Source organism: Fusarium redolens, assembly GCF_020744475.1.
Source record: "Fusarium redolens strain MPI-CAGE-AT-0023 chromosome Unknown BKA55scaffold_19, whole genome shotgun sequence".
In the NCBI taxonomy this organism is placed as follows: Eukaryota; Fungi; Ascomycota; class Sordariomycetes; order Hypocreales; family Nectriaceae; genus Fusarium; species Fusarium redolens.
In genome coordinates this window covers 895,590-922,679 of record NW_025763682.1, presented here as the reverse complement: position 1 = coordinate 922,679, position 27,090 = coordinate 895,590, and the positions used below count along the sequence as shown (strand labels likewise).

Genomic DNA, 27,090 nt, shown 5'->3' with positions numbered 1-27,090 from the left:
GTATAATCCCTCAAAACAGCGCAAGAATGGTATTATTAAAAGTAAATTGAGTTAATTTTATGTTTACTTATATGCAGAAAAAAGAAGAATCAGAGTGGTCAAAGACAATAAGATTGCCGAATAAGATGAGAAATATATACACTTAGAACCAGCATTAATCCATCTTCAGACAAGAAACTGTCTAGTTGCTCTTCCACTTGCCATCATCAAAGCCAGTGCCCTTGCCCTCGTACTTGCCAGGAGCCCACTTGCCATCGTCGTTCCTCTTAGTGTTCTTGTCATACTTCTCAGGAGTCCACTTGCCATCATCATGACCGGTACAGTCACCCTCATACTTGCCAGGGCGCCAGCTGCCGTCATCATTGCGCTTGTCATACTTTTCGGGAGCCCACTTGCCATCGTCAAAGTTGGTGCCCTCACCCTCGTACTTTCCAGGCTTCCAGGAGCCATCGTCGTTCCTCTTGTTCTTGGAATTGTCGCCGGGGTACTTGGTAGGTGTCCACTTGCCATCATCATGGCCAGTACCTTCGCCCTCGTACTTGCCGGAGTGCCAGGACCCATCATCGTTTCTCTTGTCATACTTTTCGGGAGCCCACTTGCCATCGTCGAAGTGGGTTCCTTTGCCTTCGTATTTGCCAGGAACCCACTTACCATCGTCGGCGGGCTTGTTGGTGGGGAGTGCCAGAGCCGTGGCGGCAAAGGCAAGAAGAGCATAGGAGTAGCGCATTATGGATGGTGGAAAAGATGAGTAAAGAAGGTTGAAGCAAAGGCAAGGTCTCAAGTTGAAAGAACCAAAGATTGGAGGGTTGTGCGTGAGCTGTGTTGATTGTTGAAGGGTTGATGGTGATGATGATTGATACAACGGCGGGATATCGTACCCTTTTTATCATTGTAGCTGTCAATCATGATTCATGTGGGCTCATGATGCTCAATGTGCTTCCTCTCCTACACCAACATTACGATGGCCGAAGTTCCAAGACTATCCTCGGGATCTGTCCATGTCACCGTTTGCGTGAGGCAGTGAGATGATGACAGCTGATGTCATGTTCAGCCGCTTGGTAGCTCCGACCTCAATCACCAGCAGCCGTTTACTGCTCAGTTCACAGTTATCTAACAAATACTTTCACCTGCGGATAGACCGTCCCAAATGAAATCTCACCATCTAACCGAAAACCAGCACCAATGACAACACAGCATAGCTTCGGCCAGCTCCACTGAGCCCCATAGAGAGCCTTGAGCTAATGGGGCTGTGCTTGGACAGCCCTACGGCGTAGCGACAGAAAAGAAATTGTTCTATTTGGTCGATTGATAACGGCGACTCCATAATAATGTCTTCAGACCCTGTACCGAGGCCCATACTAACCAATCAGAGAAGTGGATACCGGGGAAGGCGACTGACACGCTGACGTGAGCCCCGAGGTCCGCTTACAGTGGCTGGCGGAGCTGAAACGCGCTGGCGATTCAATTGAGACTTTGCAGTTGGTAAATCTCGTGTAATTGACAATGCTGGTAAGACAGCGAGTTGGAAGTGCATGATGGGCCTCACAGGCTGAGAATGAGGAGAGTATAAAGCATGCCCCAGTGTACAGTCAAAGAACTGTTCTCCCTTCAATTACCATCTCTCATCCTCTTTCCAATCCAGCTCACTAATCATGAAGATTCTTTTTCTTTCTATTCTTTGGCCTGCTGTAGCCAGTGCTGCTGCGTGCAAGCCAGCACCCCCTAAGTCGAAAACCGCTTGCAAGTTGGCTGCCATTGACAACGTGGATACGAGTGTCGGCTTCAACTACAATGGGGACTGTGCCCCAAGCACCGGAACTCTCAACGGCTTCATGATCTTTGTCGACTTTTCCGATGCCGAACCCGCTCAGGGTGAAACCCCCCAATCGCTCTACGACGCCGTGGTCCCCCAAACAACCGAATGGTACAAGCAGGCCTCTCACGGGGCTCTGTCTTTTAATGTCACGGCTGATCTGTCCAAATTCTACCGCATGCCCACATCAGCTGCATCTTATGGCTGGGAACGAGGTCTCACATGGGCAGAACATCAAGAATACATCCAGGATGCTCTCGACGCCTATACGGCCAAAGGCACTCGCCCCCCACCCCCCGAGTCGGATGTCCTCTACGTTGTTCCCGTAAATAGCGCCGGTGGCAGAGGAATCTCTCGATCCATCACCTTTGTTACACGAGCCAACACCAGACAGGGTGATTATGTTGCCAGGAAGACCGTCACCGTTGGAACCGATGCATTCACAGGTTGGGGGCCAAAAAGCTGGATTACATTGGCTCACGAAACGGGACACACCATGTGCTTGGCCGACTTCTACCCGTTCGATAATCTTGGCCTGGGTTACTACGTCGGTGGCTGGAGTGCCATGGGGGACGTCTCTGGCATTGGCCCCGATTTCTTCGCCTGGGATAAGTGGCGCCTGGGTTGGATCAATGACAAGTCTATCGACTGTGTATCGGAGCGAGGAACTACTCAGCACACTCTTACACCACTAGAGCTGAAGACTTCTGACAATAACATCAAAGCTGTTGTCGTCGCCGTCAACCAAACCTCAGCACTTGTCGCAGAGGCCCGTGTACCGGAGGGTCTTGACTCAGGCGTCTGCGCCCCCGGTGTCTTGCTCTACACGGTTGACACCTCGGTCAAGACAGGCTATGGTCCTGTCCGTGTTCTGGATGTAACCCCAGGATCAGGTGGCTGTGGTACTGATAGTGTCTACGACAAGAACGATGGAACGCTGTCCCTGGTTCCTGGTGGAGTGAGCTCGTACAAGGTTCCTGGCTGGGGAGTTGAGGTTACTGTAGTCAAGCAGACAGAGAAGAGCTATACCATTCAAGTTGACGCTGAGTTTTAGGGGTTAGAGTTTATATTAGAGGTGTTTTTGCAGCGTAATGGAGTAGACAATCAAGAAATAGATAGCCAATAGACGGGGTCAGGGTTATAAGAAGTATTTCGTTAAAACTGTTTGCCAGAAACCATGATCTAGGCAGAGGTCAATTGCCCGCCTCATATGACTCTCCATTGTACGTTTATTTATGTAATGACTTCAGAGATGTTGGATCATCTTTTTCATTCTTTCCCCATCTTGAAAACTTTTAGCTACTGCGGCGTAATATGGAAAATGCCATGTGATTGGCTAACTCAGAACGCGAAAAGGGTCTGGCGCCTTGAATCCTTCAACTAATATTATTGACAACCAATGTTATCAGCTCTTCAACTTGTATCCTGCTAAGCTTCTCGGATCCGCCTGACAGAACTACTTACCTCTCAAAATGGTTTCCTACACTGAAATAAGAGCCTCTAACTCTCTTATAAATAATGGCCCAGCCCCAAGCGTTGGATGCAGTTTGCTGAGGCTCCTGTCGCAGTGATGAATCTTGCAATAATGATTTGGGCCTTCAATTTTGATGGAGATACTGATGTGCTGAGTTGTCAGACTCTTTTGTTATAGTTTTTTGTTGACTTAGAAATAATAAGTTATGCTTGCGTGGTCCCTGAAATTCTCTCATACTTATTTACAAGGCCTACAATTATTACAAACAGATATGCACCCCAATAAGTGGATCTACTCGGCGAGAGCGTCTGACATTGCAGGTGCAGCTGAAGTATGCTTAATCGGGTAGTATATGTCTCAAAAAGGCTAGAAAGGCTTGGTGAGACCAGGATGCAAACTTTTAGCATCTCACTGTCGTACGATTCAATGGAACGTTACATGTTTTAAAAGAGGGCATCCACTCGAACGTCCCGGGACTCAAGTTTCCTCGAAACCTTGTAGCGCAGCTCCGCGATAGTCCGTAGAGCTCTTGCTTCATTGGACTCTAGGACATCTTGCCATGAGGCTCTGCTGGTGATCCAAGGTGGTGGGGGCACGTCAAACCCGTAGCATGCAAGGTCTCTAGACCCACAAGTACTGCATGCTGGTAGCTGCTCATTGCACTTCTTCTTGCGGATTCGGGAGGTGAGACATCCCTTGCGACTACGCGTCCCATCCGAGACTGTTTGCTGCTGTTACCTCTGCGCCATGATGCCTGATTGTCGACAAGAGGCTGCAGAGTAGAAAGCTCGAGATGCCTACTGCTTTTAGGTAGGTATGCCTATCTACTCATGCTACCCATTTTAGGTCAGCAGGACGTCGTAATGGCCTCCGCCCTGTTGGGAGATGATATTCTACCAAGCATTAATCATTATTATGCAGTAAGCTTCCCGCAAATGCCTTGTATTGCTGTGGTTGGTTGTCAGACTGGGGTCCGGTTGATGAAATCAATGGAAATCGCGCCCTCCATGCCGGACTAACTACTAGGCCGTGATAAGCGTTGTAGGGTGGACTGATAACAAGTAGCCATGCCATTGGCTATTTTTCCTTGTTCTATGGGTGTGGGTGTCAGCTTCGACTTAACCAACGCGGTGGCTTGGCTTAGCTAAATCGATCGCGCTTAAGCTAACTTAAGCTAAAACCTTTTGAGGCCTCATGCTTACCATGAAGAAATACCCATGATTTTCTTGTTAGTACGTAGTTGATATAGGTTTATCAACATAGATATATAAGTATGCGCTTGTTCCAGTTTTTAATAGACTGACTACTGGTCATTCTTGAATCATCTTCAGACTGCGATTGTGACGCGTCACTCAAAGATAAGACATCATGTCGTGCCCTCAGTGCTTTTCTGGACATATTAACCCAGGCACTCCCACTGTTCGTTGGCACACCATTCATGGCCTATGAACCTACATTGCAGAACCCCCCCGACGGCAAGCGTCTGACGGCTGTCATTGTCATAATCCCTGGCGCGTTCGGGGTTGACTTTCTTAACAATCAGATTCTAGCGGATCATTATGCTTCAGCTGCGAACTATCTGGTCTACCTGTCCGATTTCATAGATGGTAGGCCAGTTATTTGCTCCAGTATCGCCAAAGCAAGACAACTAAAGCCATTCATCGTAGGCAATGCTGCTCCAGTCAGGACAATGATCAATATGGCACACCTTTGGGATGAGACCGGATCTTGGATATCCAGACTGTTAGCTCCCCCCAAGGTCGGAAGTTTGCATCACTTGACTGATTGATTACTAGCTACTATCTCGTTGCTACCAGCTCGACTTTGTGCCATTTCTGTATCGAAACCGCTTCAGTATATGTTGACCCAGGGTAACTGGGTTCTTGAAAGAAATCCAGAAGCATAATTAAGATGCAGCCCTTCCTGTTGTAATTGCAGGTTTCTGCTGGGGTGGACTGCACACTGTCGGACTCACCCACGACACGGAGGAAACAAAAACTGTTGGTGGTCACGGACTGACATAGCCGTTTTTCACCGCCCATCTAAGTAACCTCGAGGTCAACTAGGATATAGGCAATTTCACATGTAATCTCTCTATTGCGATTGGCGACGATGATGGCGTAATGGGAATGAAGCAAGTGCGGCAAGCCGAATCAATCTTGGCAAGTAAGGACGTTGATACAAGCGTGGTCACTTACCCTGGAGCAAAACACGGGTTCTCAATTCATGCGAGCAGGGCGAAGCAAGATTCAAAGGAGACACGATAGGGAAAGGAAGCTGAAGACAGGCTATTGCCTGGTTAAAGAAGCAATTTTATAAAATAACATAGAACTTACTTAGTATCGCAAATCAATTTACAAGTTGTAATAATTTAAAAGCCGAGGCAAGTTGATGTTCACGCTGTTGAGCCCAATTCTCACTAGTCTGCCAACTATGCGTCCCCAGTTAAGATCTTTAACTCCTTCTACACTTTCACCAACAAATATGGATTGAACAAGTATATCCAAACACAACACGGGGTGTTAGGCGCAACGTGGATTGAGAGAACGAACCTGCTGAGTGGTCTCTATCCGAGGACCTGACAACAGCGTTTTTGAGCACGAGTGCGAGTGGCTAATCAATGGTGCTGGGATCCTCAATGCATGGAGATGACCCGCCATTCTTGGTATCAATAAGTACAACGGTCAGCTCCCTCGCAATGCTGCGTGGGATCCAACTGTCGATGTCACTGATAAACAAGTTGGTCTATATAAAGAAGGGAAATGACTAGGCTGATACCTTGGCTATGGCATGTAGGATAAACGTGAAGATTAAACAGACATCAGTCCAGGCTAGATAAATCATTGGGGCAACCCAGATCCAACTGATCCTGTGGCCAAATTATCCATGCAGCGTAGCCTGGGTCAAGCTGCTCCGCGATGCTCTCCAAAATGCGATAACCCCACCCTCTCATATACCAAAAGCATTCTAACGTTTGAACTAGTACAGAGAAGTAAGCTAGCAGAACTAGAACTTGAGGATTCAGTTTCTCGACCTGCTTTGTAAAGTCATCTTCTAAAAACCATACCCACCGCATGACGATATGCATTCTCCCATGCGTAACGTCTTGAGGCTGCTCGGCAGTTCCAAAGACATCACTAAAACAGCATACAAGAGACTCATAAAGTTCTAGTAGATTTGGAAGCCCAGAGGGTTGAGAGTTGTGAATCATTGTGCTTAAGTCGGCGAGAGGCTTTTCCCAAGCGATATATCCAGTTCTACCCACGGGCGGTGGTATGTTTGACGTGGTTTCCGGGGGAAAGGGACCAATAGGACCCGAAAATATTGCCGATAAACCCATGGTCTCGATGACGAAGCGAACGCCGCGAAAGAGATTCCACCAAGCGGTTTCAGTTCCATCTGCTTGAACAAGAAGGTGGCCTTTCTGAGGTGGCTTTGCGAAGGCGTAGTTACAAATAAGCACAGTGGCAACGTACAATGCTGAGCAATTTTCTCGTTTGATTTGAGGAAGCAAGTTGGTGACATGAGACAGAGCTATGGAGTGATGTTGCTCGGCCAATTGCTCATACTTGGTTGCTTCCATGGTTTGAAGCCGCGCTAGATGGAGCGCAGAAAGAGCGAGCATCAGGTGAAGGATGAAATGATTGTCGAAAGCGAGGCGTGGGATTTTATCACGCCACATAACATCATCTCCAAAGGTGAGTGAGGCCACAGTAATGTAGTGATGATAAAGTCGAAGGTCGTCAACATTTAATGGCAAGCTTTGCTGGCTCGGCGTCTCGGGCGATGAGAGCTTGGGGTCGATGGGAACTAGTGCTAAAGCTCCGGTGGAAGTATCTAAATCCGGTGTCCACGTAAGGGGCCGGCCTCGTTGGCGTGGGCCAGTAGGAACGACCATTGTTTTTGTTCCTGCATTGGTCGCAGAATCAAAGCTGCAGGGCAACGAGAGATGAGAGCATTTTTTGCAGGCAGGTTTGTTCTCATCACACTATGGCATGAGGTCTTGTTAAGGGACGCGACAATGGTAATAGGGGTCAGGAAAGCAACTCGGACTGACCTTGATCTTTCGCCGCTTGCAATTTTGGCAGCCATTTCGAGACTTCTTGTGCGATCTACGTTGAAGAGGACGGCATGGACAGCGTGATCCTACAGCATGGACATGTTCAGTCTCTTGAGTCTCGCTCATTGCGATACCGGGGACCGACAGCAGATTGTATTTGCTTATTGCACCTATGATGATGCTAACTTTTTGGCTGTTTTAGGAGAAGCCCGATGACAGACGCTAGGGCAATGGATTAACTAAACTCCACCGGCTGGATGTACAAGTGTCGAGGGCCCACATAAGTAGTTTGAGGGCGCCAGAGGTAAGCCACTGGATGCACATTACATTTAGTTAAGCTTTTCTTGTCTCTATAACTGTCACTGTAGTGTTTCGGCTAATAACCACATGAGTTAGCTATGTTCTGCATTTAAATGTTAAATCTTTTTTAATATGTAAAGCAACTTGTACCCCCAACTCTTGAGCAATATTAAAGTAAACAGCATAATAGTTCTGCTGCAGGTTTCTGTCTGGCTAGCACCCTCTAAGTAATAAATCATAGTAAAGTAATCCATCTAATAATTACCTAATTAGTATAGGATAGGGATGTTTGCTATGTTGCTTAATAAGAAAAAAGAGAAAGGACAGATATTAGAGCTTTCCTATTAAGCTATGTAATACTTATTTAAATAACAGCACCTAATAGTAAGATAAATACTTATAAAATAATTCTACTAGTAATGCTTATTCTATATTAGGTATATCTGTTTCATAAGGGGGGGGTCGATAGATTAAGTCTATTAAGTCGCGCCAAACACAATTTAACTGGAGGTAATAACACCACTTTAGCTAAAACTAAACCTCTAACACCCTAAGAATTAATACCAGCCCTGCGAATCTATAATTGCGGCGAGACTTATCCTATAGTTTGTTACAATTAACATTCCTACTAGGATTACATAAACGCGTAAGAAAATGAGTAGGAACAGAGCAAAGATGGCAGCAGATGAGGTTAAATAAGATCCAAGCAACATTATTCAAGGGGATTATGTACAGCCATATTTAAACCAACTTTAACTTAAAATTCCAACACTTCAATTGAGATAGATTAAATATACAGAGATCTTAAATATTTCCTCCTTTGCAATTAAAGGATTTAAACGGGGTTTACTAGGTTAAATTCTATATATTGTAATTATATACACAAGCATTGAATAGAACATTTTTGCAAAGAATGCAGAAGAAAAGAGACTCCAAGTCTGGGATGATATACAAATAGCCCTTGGAAACTTAAGGGAGTTTCGACATCAATACAGGAGTGCACAAGACCAACATCTCCTCGAATCCTTAGGACTGCAGGAGGTGTTAAACCTGGCTTTCTGGGGATAAGGGCACAGAATTTGCTGCTGAGTCGTATTATCCGACTTCGTCACAACCACGGGTGTAGACATTGGCTCTGTACCATTCTCTACCCAAGCCCGCAGTTGGTCGAACAATGCTTCGGGCTGACCACCATTGCCGCCCCAGCAGTGTCCGAGAGCAGGTACCTGGTAATACTTATAAAAAGAAGTAATGTTGCCTACAAAGTCTGATACCTGGTTGTAATATTGAAGCGTGCCACCAGGGGAAATGCTTGGGTCAGCCTGGGAATTATTAGCTTGAAGCCAGATGTTAAAATAAATGAGATATTACCAGGCCATGATAAGTGATCATTTTTCCTCCAGCGTCTCTAAAGTCCCGTAGATCAATCTCATTGGTTTCAAGATTGGAGGCAAAGATCTGTTTGACGTGACGGAAAATCGCATCAAAATCTCGACTGGTGGCGTTCTTCAGTGTCGCTGTCAGGTCTTTCTTGACAAAAGCCCTCCAAGCAAACTCAACAGATCCTTCGCCTCCGCTCTTGCAAACTGTGCCGGTACAGTTGGTGGGGGCGAGCGTAGATAGATCGCTGCCTATCTCGTAGCCGGGGTACATGGACTTGCCGTTAGAGAAAAGGGGACCGGTCCACGAGGCATTGGCGACGGCGGCAGCGGCGTGGCTGATCTTGAGCTTTGACTTGGGACTGGGGCAGTTGAAAGGCTTCCCAACCTGTTTAAAAGGGTCAAATATGCGCCGACAAGCGTCAACGTTGCTGATGATGCCATCCTTGACGCCATCCAGCTCATCACAAACTGAGACAGCAAGCTGAGTAATAGCATTCAGCTCGCAATCGCGGGGGAACTGCTGGGTAGACTCCATATAGAATACAGGCCAGACGGAATTTATGTAGAATTCGGCCCAGTTAACTGCCGGAGCCGCCGCAATGATCCCATCATAGGCAGAAGGGTACTGTTGGGCAAGTTTAAGGCCTTGGCGACCACCTTGGGAGCAGCCATTCCAGTAGGAATACGATGGAGCTTTGCCGTAGAAACCTTTGATCAACTGCTTTGCAATACTAGCCTTTCGGATTATTTCAAGTTAGTGCCACCATGCAGAATAGGGTCGGGCTTGGTATTCTTTACCTCGTCGTCGAGTGAAACTTGGCCAAAGTTCTGCAGCGCATTCGTGTTGATATTCCCAGGAGTTGTCAACAGCCACTCAACGGGGCTAGCGGCCTCGGGGATACCAGCATCCGTTGTAACGGAGGCATAACCATTTGCTACGGCGTTGATCATACCGGCGTAAGACAGTATATAGCGTCCTGGTGTCCAGCCAGAACCTCCAAGGGACTGCAGTCTTCCATTATAATTGTCCTCGCTGGGTAGCCAAGCTTCGGTGTGAATGGTATCGTTCTGGCCAGTGTGCGTGTAGGTGACGGTGACGTTGCAGAAAGTGACATTCTGGACATTCAAGGCTGGCTGTGAGTATGTCCAGCCCTGTGGAACGTCGAAGCTATAGTCGGGGACAACATTCGCTTCGATGGAAAGAAACTCAGCCCCGAAGAGTGTTGGAGTCGCGAAAGCTGAGGCCACGCAGCGGCTCGCAATGTCGGAGCCGGAAACCATGATGCTTTGGGGATGCTCAATATGATAATCATAAGACATGATGGCGAAGCTTCAACTTAAGTAGTACTGTTCATGGTGCATCGAGGGCTCTCAGGTGTCGTAATGCTTTACGATAACGATATCAGGAAGGGGCCGATATTGAAGGTGGGTAACTTAAAGCCCAACCTATAGTTTCCACCGAAGAGAGCAAAATTGTATTGTCAAGATGATACCTTTTTAAATTTGATTTTTGTTTTTTGATGGCATTATACTGGCGATCAAGGTTGTGGGGTATCGTATTAAACACGACAAATCCAGAGCGCTTCTGCATTAGGTTAGGTATGTGATCCTCCCCACTCAGGGGCCTTTGGGTTATGGGTCCGAATGCGTCACTGGTCTCGGTCCGACTTCCTGTTTTAGGCTTCAAGAACTACAGGGGTCGAAGCGTATTCAATACGACTGCTGGGCCATTTCACTGTCCAAAGATTTGTTTGAGCCTTGGAGGCAATAGCGTCTTTGCCTTCGTCATATAAATGGGTGATCTACAGACTTGTGTTCTTTCTTCCGATCTCATCCATCACCTTTGCATTCATATCATTTCAACACTCCTTTGTTCGTTCAAACCTTCATTCACTCTTTACTTTGTTCTTTTTATTCTAGTCCATCCCTCACTTTGAACGTTATGTCTCAGGAATGGCAAAATAACCTGCTCGATTGTTCGCCTTGCGACTCTTGCTTATTGAGCACTTTCGTTCCCTGCATCCGTACGTTATCCTCCTTTCGCCCGCCGAATATTGACTGACCAATCGCAATACAGTCTTTGGGCGTACCTCGTATCGCTTGCAGAATCCTTCTGCGAAACCTGAAAGTGTCAATTCTGATTGTGCATTGTTCTGTGGCATACAGTCACTGACTGGCTGCGCCTGGATGTCAGTAAACACCCATCCTTCCAATTTACAAGTGCGGGAGGAAGCTAACTTCCAACAGTTTCAATGTAATGAAACGGCGGGAGATTCGTGAGGCATATGGTATTGAAGGTAGCGGCATGAACGACTGCTGCACTTCCTTCTGGTGTCTTTGCTGTGCGCTTATCCAGCAGGAAAAGGAGGTTAAGTCCCGACAACTCCCATGCTACGAAACCGCCGGTTATCAGCCCGAAAAAGATGGCATGCGCATGCCTTGAGTGCCTCCCTTGACGTGGTTGATGCTCATACCCCCCATCACATACAATGGAGCTAGGCGAGGCTGAAGAGGAACTGCGAAAGTGAATAACCTGTCTCGTTTTATTGAGCGCTTACCAACGTAGGCTCATGCATCGGATCGAGCCATCTTCAATGCTAAGATAGAGTAGGCAGACCTATATAGCTCATAGATGATTGGGACCATACTTAGTTCAACATATGGTAATCCTCTAGTTAAGAAAACATCTAGTAAATTACGACCCTATAAATCCATTATTATTTATGGCATCCTAAAGCAGCAAACTTCCTAGTTGTCCCAAAGGATTTAAATCGCAGCATCTATTAAACTACCAATTCTTTACGTCCTATTCGGCTTTCTCTAACATTCTGATTGCCTTATTATACAATTCCATATGCAGCATTTGCCTTATTTACAACTGCAGAGTAGATATATCAGTGGTCATTTATCAGTCGTTCATGTTGATTCGAGTTACAGCGTCGGCTAAAGCCTTGTTACAGATGGCTGTTTACCCACCAGGCTTGACGGCAAAAACTGTTGAACATCGGATTTACATTAGTCCGCCCCGTAATGGTTATTCACATTCGGCTTGCTCGTCTCTCGTAGGTTAGTTCTTCATCCTCAATACAACATCATCACTTCACCTCATAACAAAAACAAGACACGAATTTAATTGGGCCCCTGAAAGGGCCATTGGAGAGGTCTTTATTGTGACCATCAACCAGAATTCCGCACAAAGGCAGCTCAAGCTCTTCGTTAAGTACAAGATGATAAAGAAGCTCAACAATCAATACTTGGCATGCCTGTTAATCCCCGACTTTGCTTTTAGCTGTCGCCGTATCATAGTGTGTATATTTTGCTTATTTACGTTTATTTTATCATATTGTGACTTCAGTCGCAGAGCCGGAAATAAAGCATCTCCACAATTTAAGCAAGCTTAATATAGAAACCGTCTACAGCGAGATTAAGATAATAGAGCGCGGGTATGAACTACTATGAAAAGGAAGATTTAACCAGCGACTCAGTATCAGAAAGAGTTATTGATTAAATGAACTGTCTGGACGAGCGACTGTCTTTCATGGTACGAGTACCCCCAGAGATGGACGCATAACGACTGTATAGCCTGACAGCACACTTCACTACATGGAGACTGTCGCCACTCCCCGTTGCGATGAATACAACGTTGAGTACAATGGGCGCCGCTTCACCTACCTTGGTAACGGCTTCTCACAAACTGAGACCACTCCAGGATTAGATCATACTATATCAGGGAGAGGCATAACGGATCGAGCTGCTTTAGTAATCTGATGAGCAAGAAAGATATAAGAGAGCCTATGGATGTCAGATTGCTGGGAAAACAGGACAAGAGTCTTTTCGAGTATGATTAAGTAGCAGCTATGAGAATGCCTAAATGCTAATTGTTCATTTGGTGCCACTTTGAGCTATATCCGCTAACGCAAAAAGAAACCTCAAATAGACCTTGTGCCTAAGCTTGATTGGTGTTGGGTGTCCACTATCGACTAATAAAGACTAGTGCTTGGGGTCTAGACCTGTTCCTGCATGGGTACAACTTGCTCAGGCTGTCAATAGTTAGCAATAGTGATATCTAACTATCCCCAATGTTGCGGGAAGAGACGGCTATCGACCGCCAAGTGCGAAATAGTTTGCAGAGCTGAGTCGAGTGAGGCTTTGTCGACTTCAGGGGCCAGGTATAGATAGTGAACCCGCCAGTTTAATTCTCTTCCAGAGGTACCAACTTCTTCAATCTTTTTGCTGAGACTTGCTCTGTAGTTGTCTTTACTGACTTCGTTCATGATGCAGCCCAAAATTGCTCTCGTAAGCTTGGCCCTGATTGGTTTTTCTGCTGGTGGTCCCTGCAAGCCTAGTAGCCGAGCCACTGTGAGCAGCCATTCTGCCACGTCGTCTGTCGCGACAATCGATGTTTCAGAGAGCTCCACGGAGAGCCAAACAAACTTCGACAGTCTCACCATCACATCATCTGCCGAGACCACTGAAGTTCCTAGCTTAACTCTCCCCCAGTCATCAACAACGACGGAAGAGGAAGCCATCATCATCACCAACGCTATTTTAGGAGGTTCCTTCGCCAGTCGTGACCCAAACAGCCCAAGTGGCCTCACAAACTTCGCCGCCTCTGGAAATGCTGAGTTCCATCAAGGGGGATGTTATCGTGCTGACGGTAGTATCGACGATGGCTGCGCTGCTTTGAGTGCCAGTGGAAACGGCAACACCAAGCGAAGCTTCCTTGGCTCTTTTGCTAGTATCTTCCAGACTGTGCGATCGATCCCACGAAAGAAGTACACTATCCAATTCTTTTATCTTATCAATTCAGCTGGGAGCCAAGGCTGTGTTGCGAGTGCGAAATTTGGTAATGCAGAGTTCTATTCTCAGCCTGCTTCTAACCCAGGAGCCTCGTGGGCCAGGGTGCTTGGGCAGGTTGAGGCTGTCTCTGATTTACCAATGTTTGCTATCTCACTGACATGCTCTGGTGCTGGTACTTCTTCCATTCTGGTTGACTCAATCTTTATCTCCGACCAAGTAACCCCAGAAACTATCAATGACTACAAGCTTGACCTGGGTGGAAGCCCTCCTATTGAGACTACAACGGCGATCAGGGCTGAAGAGTCCCCTTTTCTCACAACAGGGCCCAGCAGACCAACCCACACTGATGGCTTAGAAAACACGAGCACTGTAATGCCCATCTCAACAGCCTCTCCAGAAGTCACTTCTTCGGCTGTCACTGACACCAAGTCCACCGGTTCTGACCCTAAGACATTCAGTGCTGCTCACGAGAGTAGCGAGATTATGACAACCTCTCCTGTTGAACGCACTTCAGAAGGCCTCACTGACACTACGGCTATCACAACATCTCCGACGTCGCTAGCTGCTGGAGGCACCAGTAAGGCCGAAACAACTGGCCCAGTATCACAAGAAATTGGCTCTACTTCCCAGCCCGTCACTACAGCAGAACCTTCTCAACCCACCGACACTGCCTGCAAGCCAACATGTGAGACTATGGAAGACTTTTACTTACATCTCGATGACTTCGGTTGCGATCTCAACGGCGTTTTCGTGAATAGTGATGCCATTTATACCCTTCCTGGTGAAGAAGTTGATACGACTCAAACCCACTGGTACAACAGCAACGATGAGTGTGCTGAGATCTGCAAAAATCTACCTGAATGCATGTCAGCTGGGTTCCAGAGACTCTCGGGCAGGTGTTTCTTCTCCAACATACTAGTTACTCCAGACGACATACGCGATGGAAGAGACAGTCAAATGGTCCATTGGTTCGGTATGCAGTGCTTCACATGCGGCTGCGGTTCTGGCGACACATTGACAACTGCGATTCCTACCACTACCCTGGCACGCGAACCATCCAGTTCTATCACAACCGCTAAAGCTACTCAGCCAACAGGTGTTTGCCATAACAACCGCGGCCAGCAGTGTGAGATCAATCCATCAAGTGTTGAGAACAACGAATATGTCTGCATTGGTGGAGGCGTCTTCACCGGACAGTCCTGGACAGTGCCTCGTTCAATGTATCCCATGCAGGAGAACGCAGAGCAGTGTGCGGCCATCTGCGACACTCTGGAGAACTGTGAATCCTCTGGCTTTTTTGGCATGGAGAACCACTGTCTCTTTATAACCACCAAGATACAGACATCCGACTTTGCGGAACCTGATCCGAACTATGACGATCCCGGTCTGGACCCCAAAAACAGTGTTTGGAGCCATAGATCCTGCTGGACATGCCCAGCCTGCGTCCTGAGCAACGCGCCTCTTCCCAAGAGTCCAACGTGCAACTACAAACCAGGCGACGCTTGCACACGTACAAGCGCGGATGGCGTCATGTGCAACTACTCGGGAATGTTGCCCGGGACTTTTGGGATTGATGGTAGCATTTATCCTGACCAGAGTTCATCTAGCAAATGTGCTGCTATTTGCAGGAAAATGGCCTCGTGTTTGGGTTCTGGCTACAGGAACGGGCAATGTATGTTTTCAACCATGACACTTACGCCAGGTGCGTTTCTAGATAAGCACACATATGATCTTATCTGGGACGATCCGTCTTGCTTTGAGTGTCCTGGTTGTTCTACTTAGAAAGAGTTTAGCGTGCTATTATAGAGCTAATAGACTTGTATAATGAAGGATCCCTTGTCATTTCTATTCAAGTCTGTAACAAGCGTAGCTCAGAGGCAGTCAATGTGATCTTTTCCCTCTCGGATGGTTACGGTTATCATTGGTGCGGAAGAGATCAAACTTATGTAGTAATGAGGTGTTGGTCACAGAATGCAAGTTATCCTGTCAAGTCACTTGCGTGTGCAGATTTAACCACCATTTACCATGCATTGATGGGATTTGACGGAGTCAGACACGGAAGAACTCCAGAGGTTATTATGTTAGACGTTACCTAAATGCATCCATTATTCCGGCTGACTTGAAAGTTGAGACCAAACTTGTAGTGAGAGCTTTCCGCTACCTACATGTGAATCACTTCGAAGTTAATCAGCTCTAGTGGCCCAAAAGCCACAAATCCAATATACCAACGATGACTACTAAATACCCTGTATTAGAGCAACTTTAATCATTCTTGAGAATAGCACTTTCGGAAATTCACGACTTGCGCACAATATTCCTGACGGCGCCGCTGAGATTGCCGCCAGGGATGTCAAGCTCTAGGAGTGATCAGCCAAGCATTTACCCAACAGGGGATGTTCGCTACCCTCACCTCCACGGAAGCCTCAACCCCAGTATTTCTCTTACTGCTCTTGATCTCTCAACCCGGGATGCCTCTGTAGCCGGCTTTGACGTCGCAGTGACCCGAATTCAGGAAAGAGTTGGGAATTTCACGGCTTTATAGATTGACAATATCATGAACGAGAAGTACAAGCATGCCGGATGTGTTCCTCTATTGAAAGAGGACTACTTCTCGAGCCTGGCGACGATAACCACGATGCTGGCTTGTACGAGATAGACAGGTCGACAAGTATCTACAACCCAGCTAGTGGCCTGAGGAACCATCCAAACCTTCACCCGCCGGCCGCCCACGTGCCAGAATCAAAGTTAGTCGACCTCAGGCGCATCATAGCTGGGCCATCTGTCACCACATTTTTGGCGGAGATGGGAGCCTCGGGCATGAGAGTAACAGGGCTAAATGTTCTATATCTATGTACTGCACACCATGATTTGAATTGGAGTAGTGGACCTCACCCCTTGATCTGGATAACTCTCAAGGTCAGGAAAGACTCTGGGCGCTCATTGAAGAAGCCGAAGTCGTGGTAGATGGCTAGGGTTAATAGATTTATCTACACAATAATTGACGGTATTTAAACACATACCCAACATGAAGGCATTTCAATCATACCAACATGCACTAGTTATTGGGGATGTGTTGTTTGGAGATACCTTTGGCTGCCTCCAAAGTAACCCCTATCACACTTGGGTGGCCAACGTTATTCCAATCTCGGCGTATGAGTATTACGGCACGGAAGCTAGAGTTAATTAGCTAGAGGTTGAAAGACAATTCGATCCACTGTTTCTATTATTATATATACCTAGCTATATATATTATCCTCTAGGTAATGGAAGTAATGATATTCCATGATCAGGCCCCATATCTAGATCTCGATCATCCCTTTTGTGAATTAGGCTATCCATTAGCTTACAGAAGTACTCAATAGAATTGATTAAAGATGTCCAGCTAGCCCCGAGTTGATCCTTTGGCATCAAGCGTGAAGATGACGCTGGCACTGAGATATCGGACATCGAGGTAGCAGTTGATAAGCGCCCTCTCATCATCTCACCCCCTTGTTTTAGTGTAAGTCTCGTATCATTAGATTGCCGAGCTGCTCTTCTTGCAAGCATGTATCCAATACTGAGCCCGATGGCAGTGCTCAAAGGGACGTCGGACCAACGAATCTCGTTGCCCCTGACATAACTCTCGAGCATTGTCGAAGAAGCGGTTCCTATCCCTGATCCCACGGTTGCACCTACAATTTGGCGGGTACTCAGGCGGATAGTCCTACTCAGACTTTGAGTCACGAGCTGGTCAGTGCCAGCGGTGACAAGGCCCGCTGCGAATCCAATCAAGGCATCCCACCCTACTTGTCTAACCCCATAGGGTTGGCAATCTAGTGCCGCGGCAGTTGCACCTGCAGAAACACTGCTAACAGCACCGGCTATTCCTCCCGTCAGCAAAATGGCGGCTGCAGTCCCATCACCAAGCAAGGCGCCCGCGACAGGCCCCAGGGCAGCTGCCACGATGGCCCCAACAAGACAGGACAGGGGTCTCTTGCTGCAGTACGAATAGCTGCCAACAAAGCTATACATGGCTTCGGGGCCCTGCAAGCCGAGTTAGACTAAGAACAGTCATCAAGCAATTGCCGATCACTTACCTCGTTTACATACTTGTCACATAGCTCCGTCACCAGCTCCGCCCTGTCCAACTCTACCTCCCAAAGCCAGGGGTGCTTTCCCGAGTCAACGCGTTCGGTCCATAGGGCATATACCTGTACTATTTGGACCTGTTCTGCAATGTCCACGGCGTCTGTCACCAGTTTACTGTGGCTGGCATTGGCCACTTCTTGAGCCTCTGTGATTTGCGGCTGAAAGCTGCTGGATATTAGTGATAGCACTTCCTTCGAGGTTTCTTTAATAACTTACTCACTCCAGAAGGTTTTGCCATCCGCCTCAAGCCACCTCTTGATAGTTTTGAGGATATTTCGAAACTGGATTTCTCTAGCCTGGAGAGCGTCATAGGCGGGCGGCGTAAGTCCGCGCTTCTCATATCCTTTGATAAGCCATTCGAAAATGTCCGTCTGGGGTAAAGATGGGCTTGGCGTTGGGGCAAGGCCGATGACGGGAAGGACCGAAAGGGTTGGAGCTGGCCGCATCCGCGAACATTTCAAGACCTATGTCAAGACGCTATTCCAGATGGAAGACCTCCTGGAGTGGGATAACACTCACGTTCGCGTTTGCGTGTTAGCATCTCTCACCTACTTGTTCATGATCTGGAACCTCTAGTGCCGAATTTATGCGTCTCTGTGCGTAATCGAAGCGAAAAAGATACTAGCGAGTTCAACGTTGAGCACTACGAGACCTTTGTAACGACCTTTCGCATCCGGGGTTCAAAAGATGAAGAACGAGCTTAACACGAGGGCCATCAAGCTCAAGGGGATCTACGACAAGATGAAAAAGGATTGTATTGATGAGGCCTACTGGGTCGGCGTGGAGAATATCCCCGGTAATGCTGGTATTATCTACAATGGTTGGACCTAGGTCAGGTACGAGGACAAGTACAATGGAACCCAATACGTTGAGAAGGTCTACGGTGGATTCATGGACCTTGCTTTGGACTCCAACACCGAGACAACGCGAGTGGAAAAGGAAAAGGAGTTCAACACACACAAGACAGACCTCGAGGATTCCGCTACTCGCTCGATCGCGAATGGTCTCCTCGTTGTCGACATGTGGACAGATATTGTCAAAGAAGCTGAGCAGCTCTTGCGTCCCTATGCCCCCAAGGTACCACCAACGGTAAACGTGAGTATCCCAGTATTACGCCAAGGATATCATAGCACTAATCATTCTCCAAAGAGCTATCAAGCAATTGAAAAGTCCAAGGTACACAAGTACCTCGAGGATGCTCATTGGGTGTCATACGCCTACTCTGTTGGCACAAAGTTGGATGGCGACTCTGCTCTGTCCCCCTGGACCAACTGGATAGAGCTCAAAGTCGACGAAAAGGGCAAGGTTCAGTTGCCTGTCTTGACCCTACAGGACAGTGAACAGGTCGACGAAACCCGGCGAGTAGTCAATCCCCGCAAGTCCACAGACGCAGCACCAGCCCCTCCCCGACCAGAACAGACGGCACAATGTCAAATACTAGAAGAATGGAAAGCTCAGGAGATCACGGCCAAGGACGCAGTTCTTTGAGTAGAGCCGTGAGGGGGAAGAAGCATGGAAGGCATGTTGCAAGCTTTATTGTATGAGAGGAACGCATGTGACATAGAATAACCTTAATAAGATATAATTTGGAGGAAGGCCAGCAGGACTTGAGGGTATCATATAGGGAATATATATAATAAGCAAGGGTTAGGGTTTAGATTAAGGTTAAGCTTTACTATCTAAGTGCATAGATTAAGTGCAAGGATAAATAATAGGTTTTATTATATATTTAGATTTTATTAAAAGCTAAAAGTATATTTATAACTACTTATATATATAGTAAAAGAAATAAATATACACAATTAGCAGTGTTGCCACTTATTAATAATTATCTGCCACTCAGCCTGCTTAATAGCCTGTTTTTTAAGTATCTCCTCCCACCTCTTTAGACAACAAACCCATGCGTTAACAAACCGAGCTTTCTGGCAGTCTTCAGCGTTCAAACAGTCATCTCTTGCCCTTGAATCGAGTGACACTACCTGATCCCGCATCTTCATTGACGAAAATTCAAGGTTTCGCTCTGTACTGCCTCTGTTCAGTAGCTCTGAATGTGCTGTGACCAACTCGACATATTGCACTTGGATGGCAGTCTGGACCTCATCTAGCTCTTGATGCCACTTATACATTTCCTCGCTAGGGCGCATTTCGGCAACCTGTTGATCTTGGGTGATTCTTCTGTAGAGCTCATTACGCGCACTTTGGTCAGCCATATGCTCAAGTGAACTGGCCACAGCATGCTGCACTAAGAACCGCTCCACGACTGCCGCTGATGCGTACCCGACGTTACCACCATCCATGAACTCGCCGCCCACTGAGAGAGGAACCGCGTTTTCCATGGTTGCCTGGGTCACATTTGCAGCAGCATTGCCAGGGCCGAGCGCAGCGGAAGCCGCATCAACCTGAGCTTCGGCGCCGTGGAAGAAGCCATCAGCGAATGCGCTGGGATTTGCCGCAGCTGAGTCGGCTATCTCTCCGAGACTTGTTGGCGGATCGAAGACTAGCCCTTGGGCTGATGCTCCCTCAACTCCCATGGTTGAAATCTCGCTGAGCAGCGCTGATGTCCCAAAGCCAATACCAGCCGTTAACACATTGATAACGATAGGTATCACACGATCTCGTAGATTGCACTGATACGGCGTGATTTTGTATTTCTTGATGATACCATTGACCACTTCTAGCTTTGAGCACGCTACCCAAAGCTGTCGGAAGCCGACAAGGGATGTGAAAGTCGACAATCCCATGGTCGGAAGCCAGAGGATGGCGCCCATCCCAATCTTGGTAGAGTAGCCGTATATTTGGCGGTTCTTGAGAACCTCTCGCTCTCTAATGTCGTTCATTCCCTGGTTTGCAACCAGTGCCTCGAGCTTCCTCTCATATTCGAGGCGGTTGAAGTAAAGCGATTCTTTAATTTTCATTTTTTGTGTCTGCTTTTCCGTCGCTTTTCTTATGACTGCTTCCAAGACTCACATTTTAATACCTTGAACCCATCTTCTCAGATTTCAGCCTTGAAGGGGCCTCAAGGACCTAATTCATGTAGATATCATGACATGGCGTTGTGGCCGAGGCTGGACCCGTCTCAGGCGGCGCCACCATAACTGGGCCGTCCCCCCAATCCTTTAGGCGCCATAGACAGCAAACCCAAGTCTTAGCCACTTCATTAGCCGCCTCCCGCCGGGGAACGGAGACTGAAGGACCAAGTAAAGTCTATTCTGTCACAAGGCTGACACTTTGATGCCAAGTCAAGAGGCAGAGGTCTCCTCTCACGTCATGGAAGCATTTTCCCGCATTCAGCCCTACTACAGTACTACTGTAGGAAGGGCTCAATATGGTGTGCCGAAGAATCTGGCCTGTGCACAGGGCGAGGTTCTTCCATTTAGGCAAGATCATCCCCACCTCATCAGCAAGCATTCAGCCACATTCTCCCTTTTTGCTCCGACCTGTAATTCTTTCAAGAGCTGGAGCACATTCCAGCTCCGCCTTTTAACGGAGGACGCCTGATATATTTTCTTTTCACCAAACACTACGAGGTAGAGGCTTGACAAGGGGTTAAGAGTTAAGCCTAGTTTTTGAACGAAAAGAGCCATGGCTGCTCTAGGTAGCTTGCTATCCTTTTGTTGAGCACTTGATCCATGCCTTAAAGGGTAGAGTATTATTCAGGCTGATGGACCGAAGGCGACGACCTAATTACCCAAGGGATGAGCCCTTGGCAAAAGGCCAAGATACCACCACAAGCCCAGGTCTTACCAACGCCAGTGCATAGGTGTGTCTGTTCTGTTCGTAGCCATATGTTCCTCAACAACCCCCCATTGGGTGACCCAGAGAAGTAACTTGGAAGAAACGTTAGTTCTGGAGCCCTTGAAATTCCATTTCATGAGCCAGGGATGGAATTGACAATAACAATGTTCAAGAAGGCCCCCATTACTACATTACTCCAGGAAACTGGCGTGTGGGGCGATTGAGTTTGCCCAAGGAGAGGCAATGAAATTGTGGTGGCAGCTATGGTGGAATTGATGCGTGTTGTTGATATGCTCCGACAGTGTCTGCGCCATCGAGTTGTTTATCCTGCGAGTAGCACATCCGCTTCTGAGTCTGCCAATGAGCGAGCATTAAACAACCGAGGACCAATCTTCATCCTTGTTACAAACTTGCCGCTCTCCTTCGGAGGTCCGCTTGCCGTCTCTACCTTCATGATTGTTCTCTCAGCTGCGGGAACTGATCATCTCTCGACTGTTTGGCGTGTCTGTTTTAGTATCGGCATTCTCCTGCCGCTCACTGTCTTCTACTTCCGTACACGTATGCTCAACTCGAAGCTCTACCGGCAGGGTGCAATCAAGCGGAGGGTTCCTCATGCCCTTGTCATTCGCTACTATTGGAAAACGCTCATCGGTACTTGCGGTGCCTGGTTTCTGTACTACTTTGTTACGTTTCCAAATGGGGTCTTTTCCGGTACCATCCTCGCCTCCGTGGTGCCCAAGGGCAGCAACACCCTTTTACACACGGCAGAATGGCAGCTCTTACTCGGTTGCATTGCTCCACCCGGTGTATTTATTGGTGCTTGGATGTGTGACAGAGTTGGCAGGAAGAATACCATGATGATAGGGTTCGCGGGTTACTTGGTGTTTGGTCTGATCATTGACTGTGCATACGACAAAATCACCAAGATTGTACCCCTGTTTGTTGTTTTCTACGGTCTGACGCAATATTCTGGAAATCTTGGTCCTGGAGATATGCTCGGTCTGCTCTCGTCCGAGAGCTACGCCACAAGTGTCCGCGGAACGTGCTACGGCATCAGCGCAGCTCTGGGCAAGACTGGAGCAGCTATAGGAACTCAGGTTTTAATGCCCATTCAACTAAACCTAGGAAAGCGCTGGACATTTATCATTGCTGCAATTTGCGGCATAATGGGAATTTTGGTGACATATTTTTTTGTCCCGAATGTCACCGGAGAGGACTTGAGCAAGAATGACGAGAGGTTCCGTGAATACCTTGAGCATCATGGATGGGACGGAGCGATAGGAGAAGGGGAATTAAAAGCTCTTGCTAATTATCTTGATGGAAGCATCTCGGAGAACAATGGTATTACGAAGAAGGCAGAATAAACCTCTAGATAAGCATTACTAGATCATCTGATCAACCTTATGGAAGGTTTGATTTCTACCGTGCATAGACCCGACTGCGAAGCCAGTTGAGTGGAGTGGTTGGGCAATCTCGCTGCAAGCATACAAAGAGGTTTCAAAAAGAACGAGGGAGACTACTAAAATATAGACCGCGCTATACAAGTATCACAACAGGCACTGCAAATAATAGATGGAATGATGCTTAGAGACTATCGAGGCTGTGTACTCTCGCAAATCACTCGGTGGACATGCTTTTGCTACCGATCAGATGGATACACTTGACGAAGCTGTTAGATTAACATCGCGAAGCTCGCGATACCACGTCAACGAAGGACGGAACAAACGCCGAGGTCGGCTAAAACCTTGCACTTCGACTGGTTCAAAGACATGCGGCCAGCCAGGTAAACGAGGCTGTTGGTATTACTGAATCCATACTTGAATACACTTACGATAAGCACCCTATTCCGCCGCACTTATAAAACCCCCTTGGTGCTTTGCACCATAAATAGTATACGAAAGGAGTCTCCAAGAAGGAGCTTGAAGAGTACTAGAGCTTTCGTAGGAAGCCCTCTGCAGCTCTGACTACCCTTCGGTCTTGTACTGCGTTGCTATTAGGGAAAATATAAAGTAAAAATGCTAAATAGTAATTAGTTAGAAACAGAAAACGCAATACGTACTAATAATTCTTAATTAGGAGTTATAATATAATATATTAAATATACTTTAAAACTTAGTAACACAGAGGTATGTCACATAATCCCTACTACAAGTCCCTTAATAATAGTGGGAAGCATAATCACAAGCTGGCATAGTATGCTACTGTGCCATAGATACCTCCACCGGATCCTCCAAGCGGTCATATAATCTGGGGCATAGTCCAGCCAGAGTTTTGTATCTCGTTCTGCTTTTGAGTTTGGGAGTAATGGCGTCGTATGAAATCCAATATTCCCCATATCGATATACCAGACCGTAGTCCAGAGGTATAAGGCTCCAAATGTACTCGGATATTCTTTCCAGCAAGCCTCCCAAAGTTTCACTGCATAAACTTCAACTGACGTCACTGGTACCAAGTCGTCCACCACGGAGCTGGATGGCGGGTTTAGCCTGCCGAATTGATTTAGAACCTTAGTTCGGAGCACAAACCGCTGTGGACTCGTATGGTCGAGAATGCGGTAAACTTCATCAAATGCTTCCAAAAGGCCGTCGAGGCCGTCACCCTTTTTAGGCTTGCCTCTCGTAGCTGGTATATTCCTATTCGGCGAGTCATTTAACCCTCTTCCGGTGTATTTTCGCTCATGGAGCAGCCAAACTCGGTCGCGGAATTCTTTGTCGAGCTGCCAGCGACGCTCGAAAACGAGACGTTCCCACAGAAGAAGGGCAAATACGACATCTCTACCAATTAGAAAATATCCGGGGCGTAATATTCCATTCCTGGTTGGCAGCGCTGGCCATCTCTCGTGTACGTTGGGATGCAGGTATAACCAAGAGCCCAGTCTCTGAATCATCTTCCTGTCATCGTCGATATTTTCAATAAGGCTTGTCACGATTGTGTGAGCAGCTGCTCTGCAGTGCTGTATTTTCCAATCCTTCGTGTCCATCGGTTCCAAGAACTGTTTGTTGGACTTTAGGAGTTGTTGCTCGCTGTCGATACTGTAGCTGATCACTGGGCTAAAGCCGGAGCTGTGATAGAAGCTGTGATATGGAAGGACATAAGCCATACTAGTAGCATCATGGGACACCAATGGAGCTCTTATGTCATCCATTGCATACCGATGAGCCAGGTGTGTATCGTAGTTGGAGACACGGTAGGAGACTGGTAATATAAGGAAAAACATGGCTATGCAGGCAAACGTGAGCATTCCAAGAACATAGAGCTTTGCCTCCAGAGCTCCAACGGCTGCCCGGACTGCTGGGAATACAGTGAGAATGAAGACAATTACTGCCTCCCAATAGGATCGTCGGCATAATTTACCTAGGTAAGTAAATTAGCGGTCCTGGAAGTTGAACCTAGAGAACGCGGGCAGCACAGGTAGTATACATACCAACACTAAACATCTGTATAATACGCCGAATAGCCCACCAGATGAAGACTCCGTCTAAGATCCAAGGTGAGAATGCAAGTCTTCCCCAAAATTCGTATCGGTACCATCCGTGGAAAATTACTTCGATACCTATCGAGGCGCAGTGATCCCAGTATAAGGCAGAGACTGGGATAATAACTGTCCAGGAAATACTGATTAAGCCCATCAGTATCCACATCACATCATCTGTGGAGTGCCACCACCTGCGGCTCAATGTGTAGCCGCTATGCCGCACATAATACTGCCAAAAAAGCAGCAATACAGAACCGCATATTGCGGTACTAAGATGAAATGTGTTACGAAATTCAAGCTCGGTTTTGTCGTATGCAGAGGCCGTCGGGTTCGTCGAGTTGCACCGCTGGCCGTGGCTTTTAGTAACGGCCTCGGAAGCTGCCTCTGCCAGTGGTGCTGAAAAGGCAGTGGGGATGGCAGCCAGGAGACTAAACCAGTTGGGCTTCATCTAGTCTTTGATGAGTTCTCTTGCAGCTAATTGATGAACAAGGGCGTTGAAGTTTAGATAATTCAAGACGTAGAAGGGATATTATCGAGATTGACTTGCAAACGCTCCAACTTCGCCAGAGGTTTGCAGCTACCCGTGCATATCAGTTCCAGCAACTCTGCTGACATCTATTATTCTCCATAACAACTTCTATCCTTGACATTACAGTCGCCTGCATCGCCGAGCTGAAACCTTGGTTGCCCTTCGCTGGGCTTACTAAGGAAACAAACTGGCGTCTACGTAATGATGCCATCTACTGGTTGGATGGTCAGATCACAAGTCCAATGTAGTTTTGTTGTCACCCTTCTTACCTCGTTATGACGGAAGCAAGGTTTCAATCAGGTCATAAGACCCGTGCGGCTAGAAAGTTTCGGACTAGCAGGCTGTGTCATTCAATTCAAGTGGCTCTTGCTGATGATAGTACATCGATAATCAAACATCGGCCGCACTTTGAGGTCAGTCAATTGGTAGGTATACTACACTACAAGTTTATTCTGTTGACATGTGATTGCCTGGGAATCGGAGTTCCACATAACTCACATGTTTTGGTACTTATGCAGTCGTGAGGTTTATTATTGTATTATCGGCCGAGCAAGATAGATAGATAGCTTCTCGATTATATAGATATATATCCATATACCGGTCAACATGGCCCCGTGTGGGTTGTAAAAATCTCCCAATATATCCAGTTGCTTTACCTTATTAAACGATTATTACATATTAAATAGTTAAATGGGGGTAAAAGACTATAAATTTTTATTAGTCTATAACCAGGAACGATCCCTGTCTTATGTTAATATACTTAAGTTGGCTGATTTTATAAGCTAGCTTATCCCTGCCCCTTGTATTAATAAATATCACTGGATGTTGTTGGGGGGATACGCAAATTGGATGGCTCGGAGCCTATATGGCTTGACTAGATCCTCTTCCTAGTCTAATAATAGAGTACTAAAAATAAATTTTATATGCCTGAAGTACCTTTAACAGAGGAAAGAAATAAGACAATCCGAATAGCTTCTATGAACTCTTAGGAAGAGCCACGTAATAGTATTTTTTATAGTTCTATAATTGTTGTCATGTTGAGTCATTAAGCTGATGAAACTGGAATTATCCCTCTGAGTGCCACAAGCCTCCACTAGGGTCAAGAGATGTATCGGCAGGAATTTGAGCCAATGGACATATACCATCTTCACTCGATTAATATTTGATTCGCTCATATTCTGGCCGATACCTCTCTTGACCCTAGTGGAGGCTTGTGGCACTTAGAGAGATAGTTATATTGTTCTAACTTTATGTAAGCTAATATACTTAAATTAACTTCATAGGTGCCATGTGACCCAACACCACCTGTACAACTCGTATAAAATCAGCTATGAAAGTTTATATCTAAGTTAAAGAGTTACTCTTAACCTAATCTTCCTACTAGCTAGGACTAG

General features: G+C 46.9%; 12 protein-coding genes across 12 annotated transcripts; 6 read left to right on the top strand and 6 right to left on the bottom strand.

Annotated features, from left to right (window-relative positions):
• Nucleotides 1-181: 181 nt before the first annotated feature.
• On the bottom strand, nt 182-727 carry BKA55DRAFT_523550 (uncharacterized protein; the record flags this gene model as incomplete). The annotated part of the gene is made up of 1 exon (XM_046188648.1): nt 182-727. The coding sequence occupies one exon, from the start codon at nt 725-727 to the stop codon at nt 182-184; it is 546 nt and encodes a 181-aa protein (XP_046044063.1).
• Nucleotides 728-1,381: 654 nt separating this feature from the next.
• BKA55DRAFT_581067 (uncharacterized protein) lies at nt 1,382-2,954 on the top strand. Its single transcript, XM_046194020.1, has one exon. The coding sequence runs from the start codon at nt 1,653-1,655 to the stop codon at nt 2,865-2,867; it is 1,215 nt and encodes a 404-aa protein (XP_046044062.1). The 5' UTR covers nt 1,382-1,652; the 3' UTR covers nt 2,868-2,954.
• Nucleotides 2,955-4,655: 1,701 nt separating this feature from the next.
• Nucleotides 4,656-5,554, top strand: BKA55DRAFT_598348 (uncharacterized protein; the record flags this gene model as incomplete). Its single annotated transcript, XM_046196229.1, has 6 exons — nt 4,656-4,706; nt 4,750-4,894; nt 4,955-5,046; nt 5,105-5,141; nt 5,199-5,287; nt 5,354-5,554. 6 exons carry the CDS (start codon nt 4,656-4,658, stop codon nt 5,552-5,554), a joined length of 615 nt encoding a protein of 204 aa, XP_046044061.1.
• A 143-nt stretch (nt 5,555-5,697) lies between these two features.
• Nucleotides 5,698-7,522, bottom strand: BKA55DRAFT_581058 (uncharacterized protein). The gene has a single exon (XM_046194019.1). The coding sequence runs from the start codon at nt 7,183-7,185 to the stop codon at nt 6,109-6,111; it is 1,077 nt and encodes a 358-aa protein (XP_046044060.1). The 5' UTR covers nt 7,186-7,522; the 3' UTR covers nt 5,698-6,108.
• A 1,111-nt stretch (nt 7,523-8,633) lies between these two features.
• On the bottom strand, nt 8,634-10,310 carry BKA55DRAFT_523938 (Tannase/feruloyl esterase; the record flags this gene model as incomplete). Its single annotated transcript, XM_046188681.1, has 3 exons — nt 8,634-8,969; nt 9,019-9,765; nt 9,828-10,310. 3 exons carry the CDS (start codon nt 10,308-10,310, stop codon nt 8,634-8,636), a joined length of 1,566 nt encoding a protein of 521 aa, XP_046044059.1.
• Nucleotides 10,311-10,971: 661 nt separating this feature from the next.
• On the top strand, nt 10,972-11,703 carry BKA55DRAFT_680062 (PLAC8 family-domain-containing protein; the record flags this gene model as incomplete). The annotated part of the gene is made up of 3 exons (XM_046198201.1): nt 10,972-11,053; nt 11,107-11,218; nt 11,277-11,703. 3 exons carry the CDS (start codon nt 10,972-10,974, stop codon nt 11,470-11,472), a joined length of 390 nt encoding a protein of 129 aa, XP_046044058.1. The 3' UTR covers nt 11,473-11,703.
• A 1,548-nt stretch (nt 11,704-13,251) lies between these two features.
• BKA55DRAFT_653509 (uncharacterized protein) lies at nt 13,252-15,611 on the top strand (the record flags this gene model as incomplete). Its single annotated transcript, XM_046197372.1, has 3 exons — nt 13,252-13,411; nt 13,472-14,265; nt 14,476-15,611. Exons 1-3 carry the CDS (start codon nt 13,302-13,304, stop codon nt 15,609-15,611), a joined length of 2,040 nt encoding a protein of 679 aa, XP_046044057.1. The 5' UTR covers nt 13,252-13,301.
• Nucleotides 15,612-17,128: 1,517 nt separating this feature from the next.
• Nucleotides 17,129-18,403, bottom strand: BKA55DRAFT_544727 (uncharacterized protein; the record flags this gene model as incomplete). The annotated part of the gene is made up of 4 exons (XM_046190750.1): nt 17,129-17,145; nt 17,177-17,852; nt 17,906-18,122; nt 18,174-18,403. 4 exons carry the CDS (start codon nt 18,401-18,403, stop codon nt 17,129-17,131), a joined length of 1,140 nt encoding a protein of 379 aa, XP_046044056.1.
• A 241-nt stretch (nt 18,404-18,644) lies between these two features.
• BKA55DRAFT_544726 (uncharacterized protein) lies at nt 18,645-19,445 on the top strand (the record flags this gene model as incomplete). The annotated part of the gene is made up of 3 exons (XM_046190749.1): nt 18,645-18,731; nt 18,789-19,052; nt 19,107-19,445. The coding sequence occupies 3 exons, from the start codon at nt 18,645-18,647 to the stop codon at nt 19,443-19,445; spliced, it is 690 nt and encodes a 229-aa protein (XP_046044055.1).
• A 314-nt stretch (nt 19,446-19,759) lies between these two features.
• On the bottom strand, nt 19,760-20,872 carry BKA55DRAFT_598344 (uncharacterized protein; the record flags this gene model as incomplete). Its single annotated transcript, XM_046196228.1, has 1 exon — nt 19,760-20,872. One exon carries the CDS (start codon nt 20,870-20,872, stop codon nt 19,760-19,762), a length of 1,113 nt encoding a protein of 370 aa, XP_046044054.1.
• Nucleotides 20,873-21,982: 1,110 nt separating this feature from the next.
• Nucleotides 21,983-23,056, top strand: BKA55DRAFT_523720 (major facilitator superfamily domain-containing protein; the record flags this gene model as incomplete). The annotated part of the gene is made up of 1 exon (XM_046188663.1): nt 21,983-23,056. The coding sequence occupies one exon, from the start codon at nt 21,983-21,985 to the stop codon at nt 23,054-23,056; it is 1,074 nt and encodes a 357-aa protein (XP_046044053.1).
• Nucleotides 23,057-23,823: 767 nt separating this feature from the next.
• BKA55DRAFT_523738 (uncharacterized protein) lies at nt 23,824-25,615 on the bottom strand (the record flags this gene model as incomplete). Its single annotated transcript, XM_046188665.1, has 5 exons — nt 23,824-24,178; nt 24,218-24,793; nt 24,845-25,046; nt 25,117-25,170; nt 25,246-25,615. The coding sequence occupies 5 exons, from the start codon at nt 25,613-25,615 to the stop codon at nt 23,824-23,826; spliced, it is 1,557 nt and encodes a 518-aa protein (XP_046044052.1).
• Between the last annotated feature and the right edge of the window lie 1,475 nt (nt 25,616-27,090).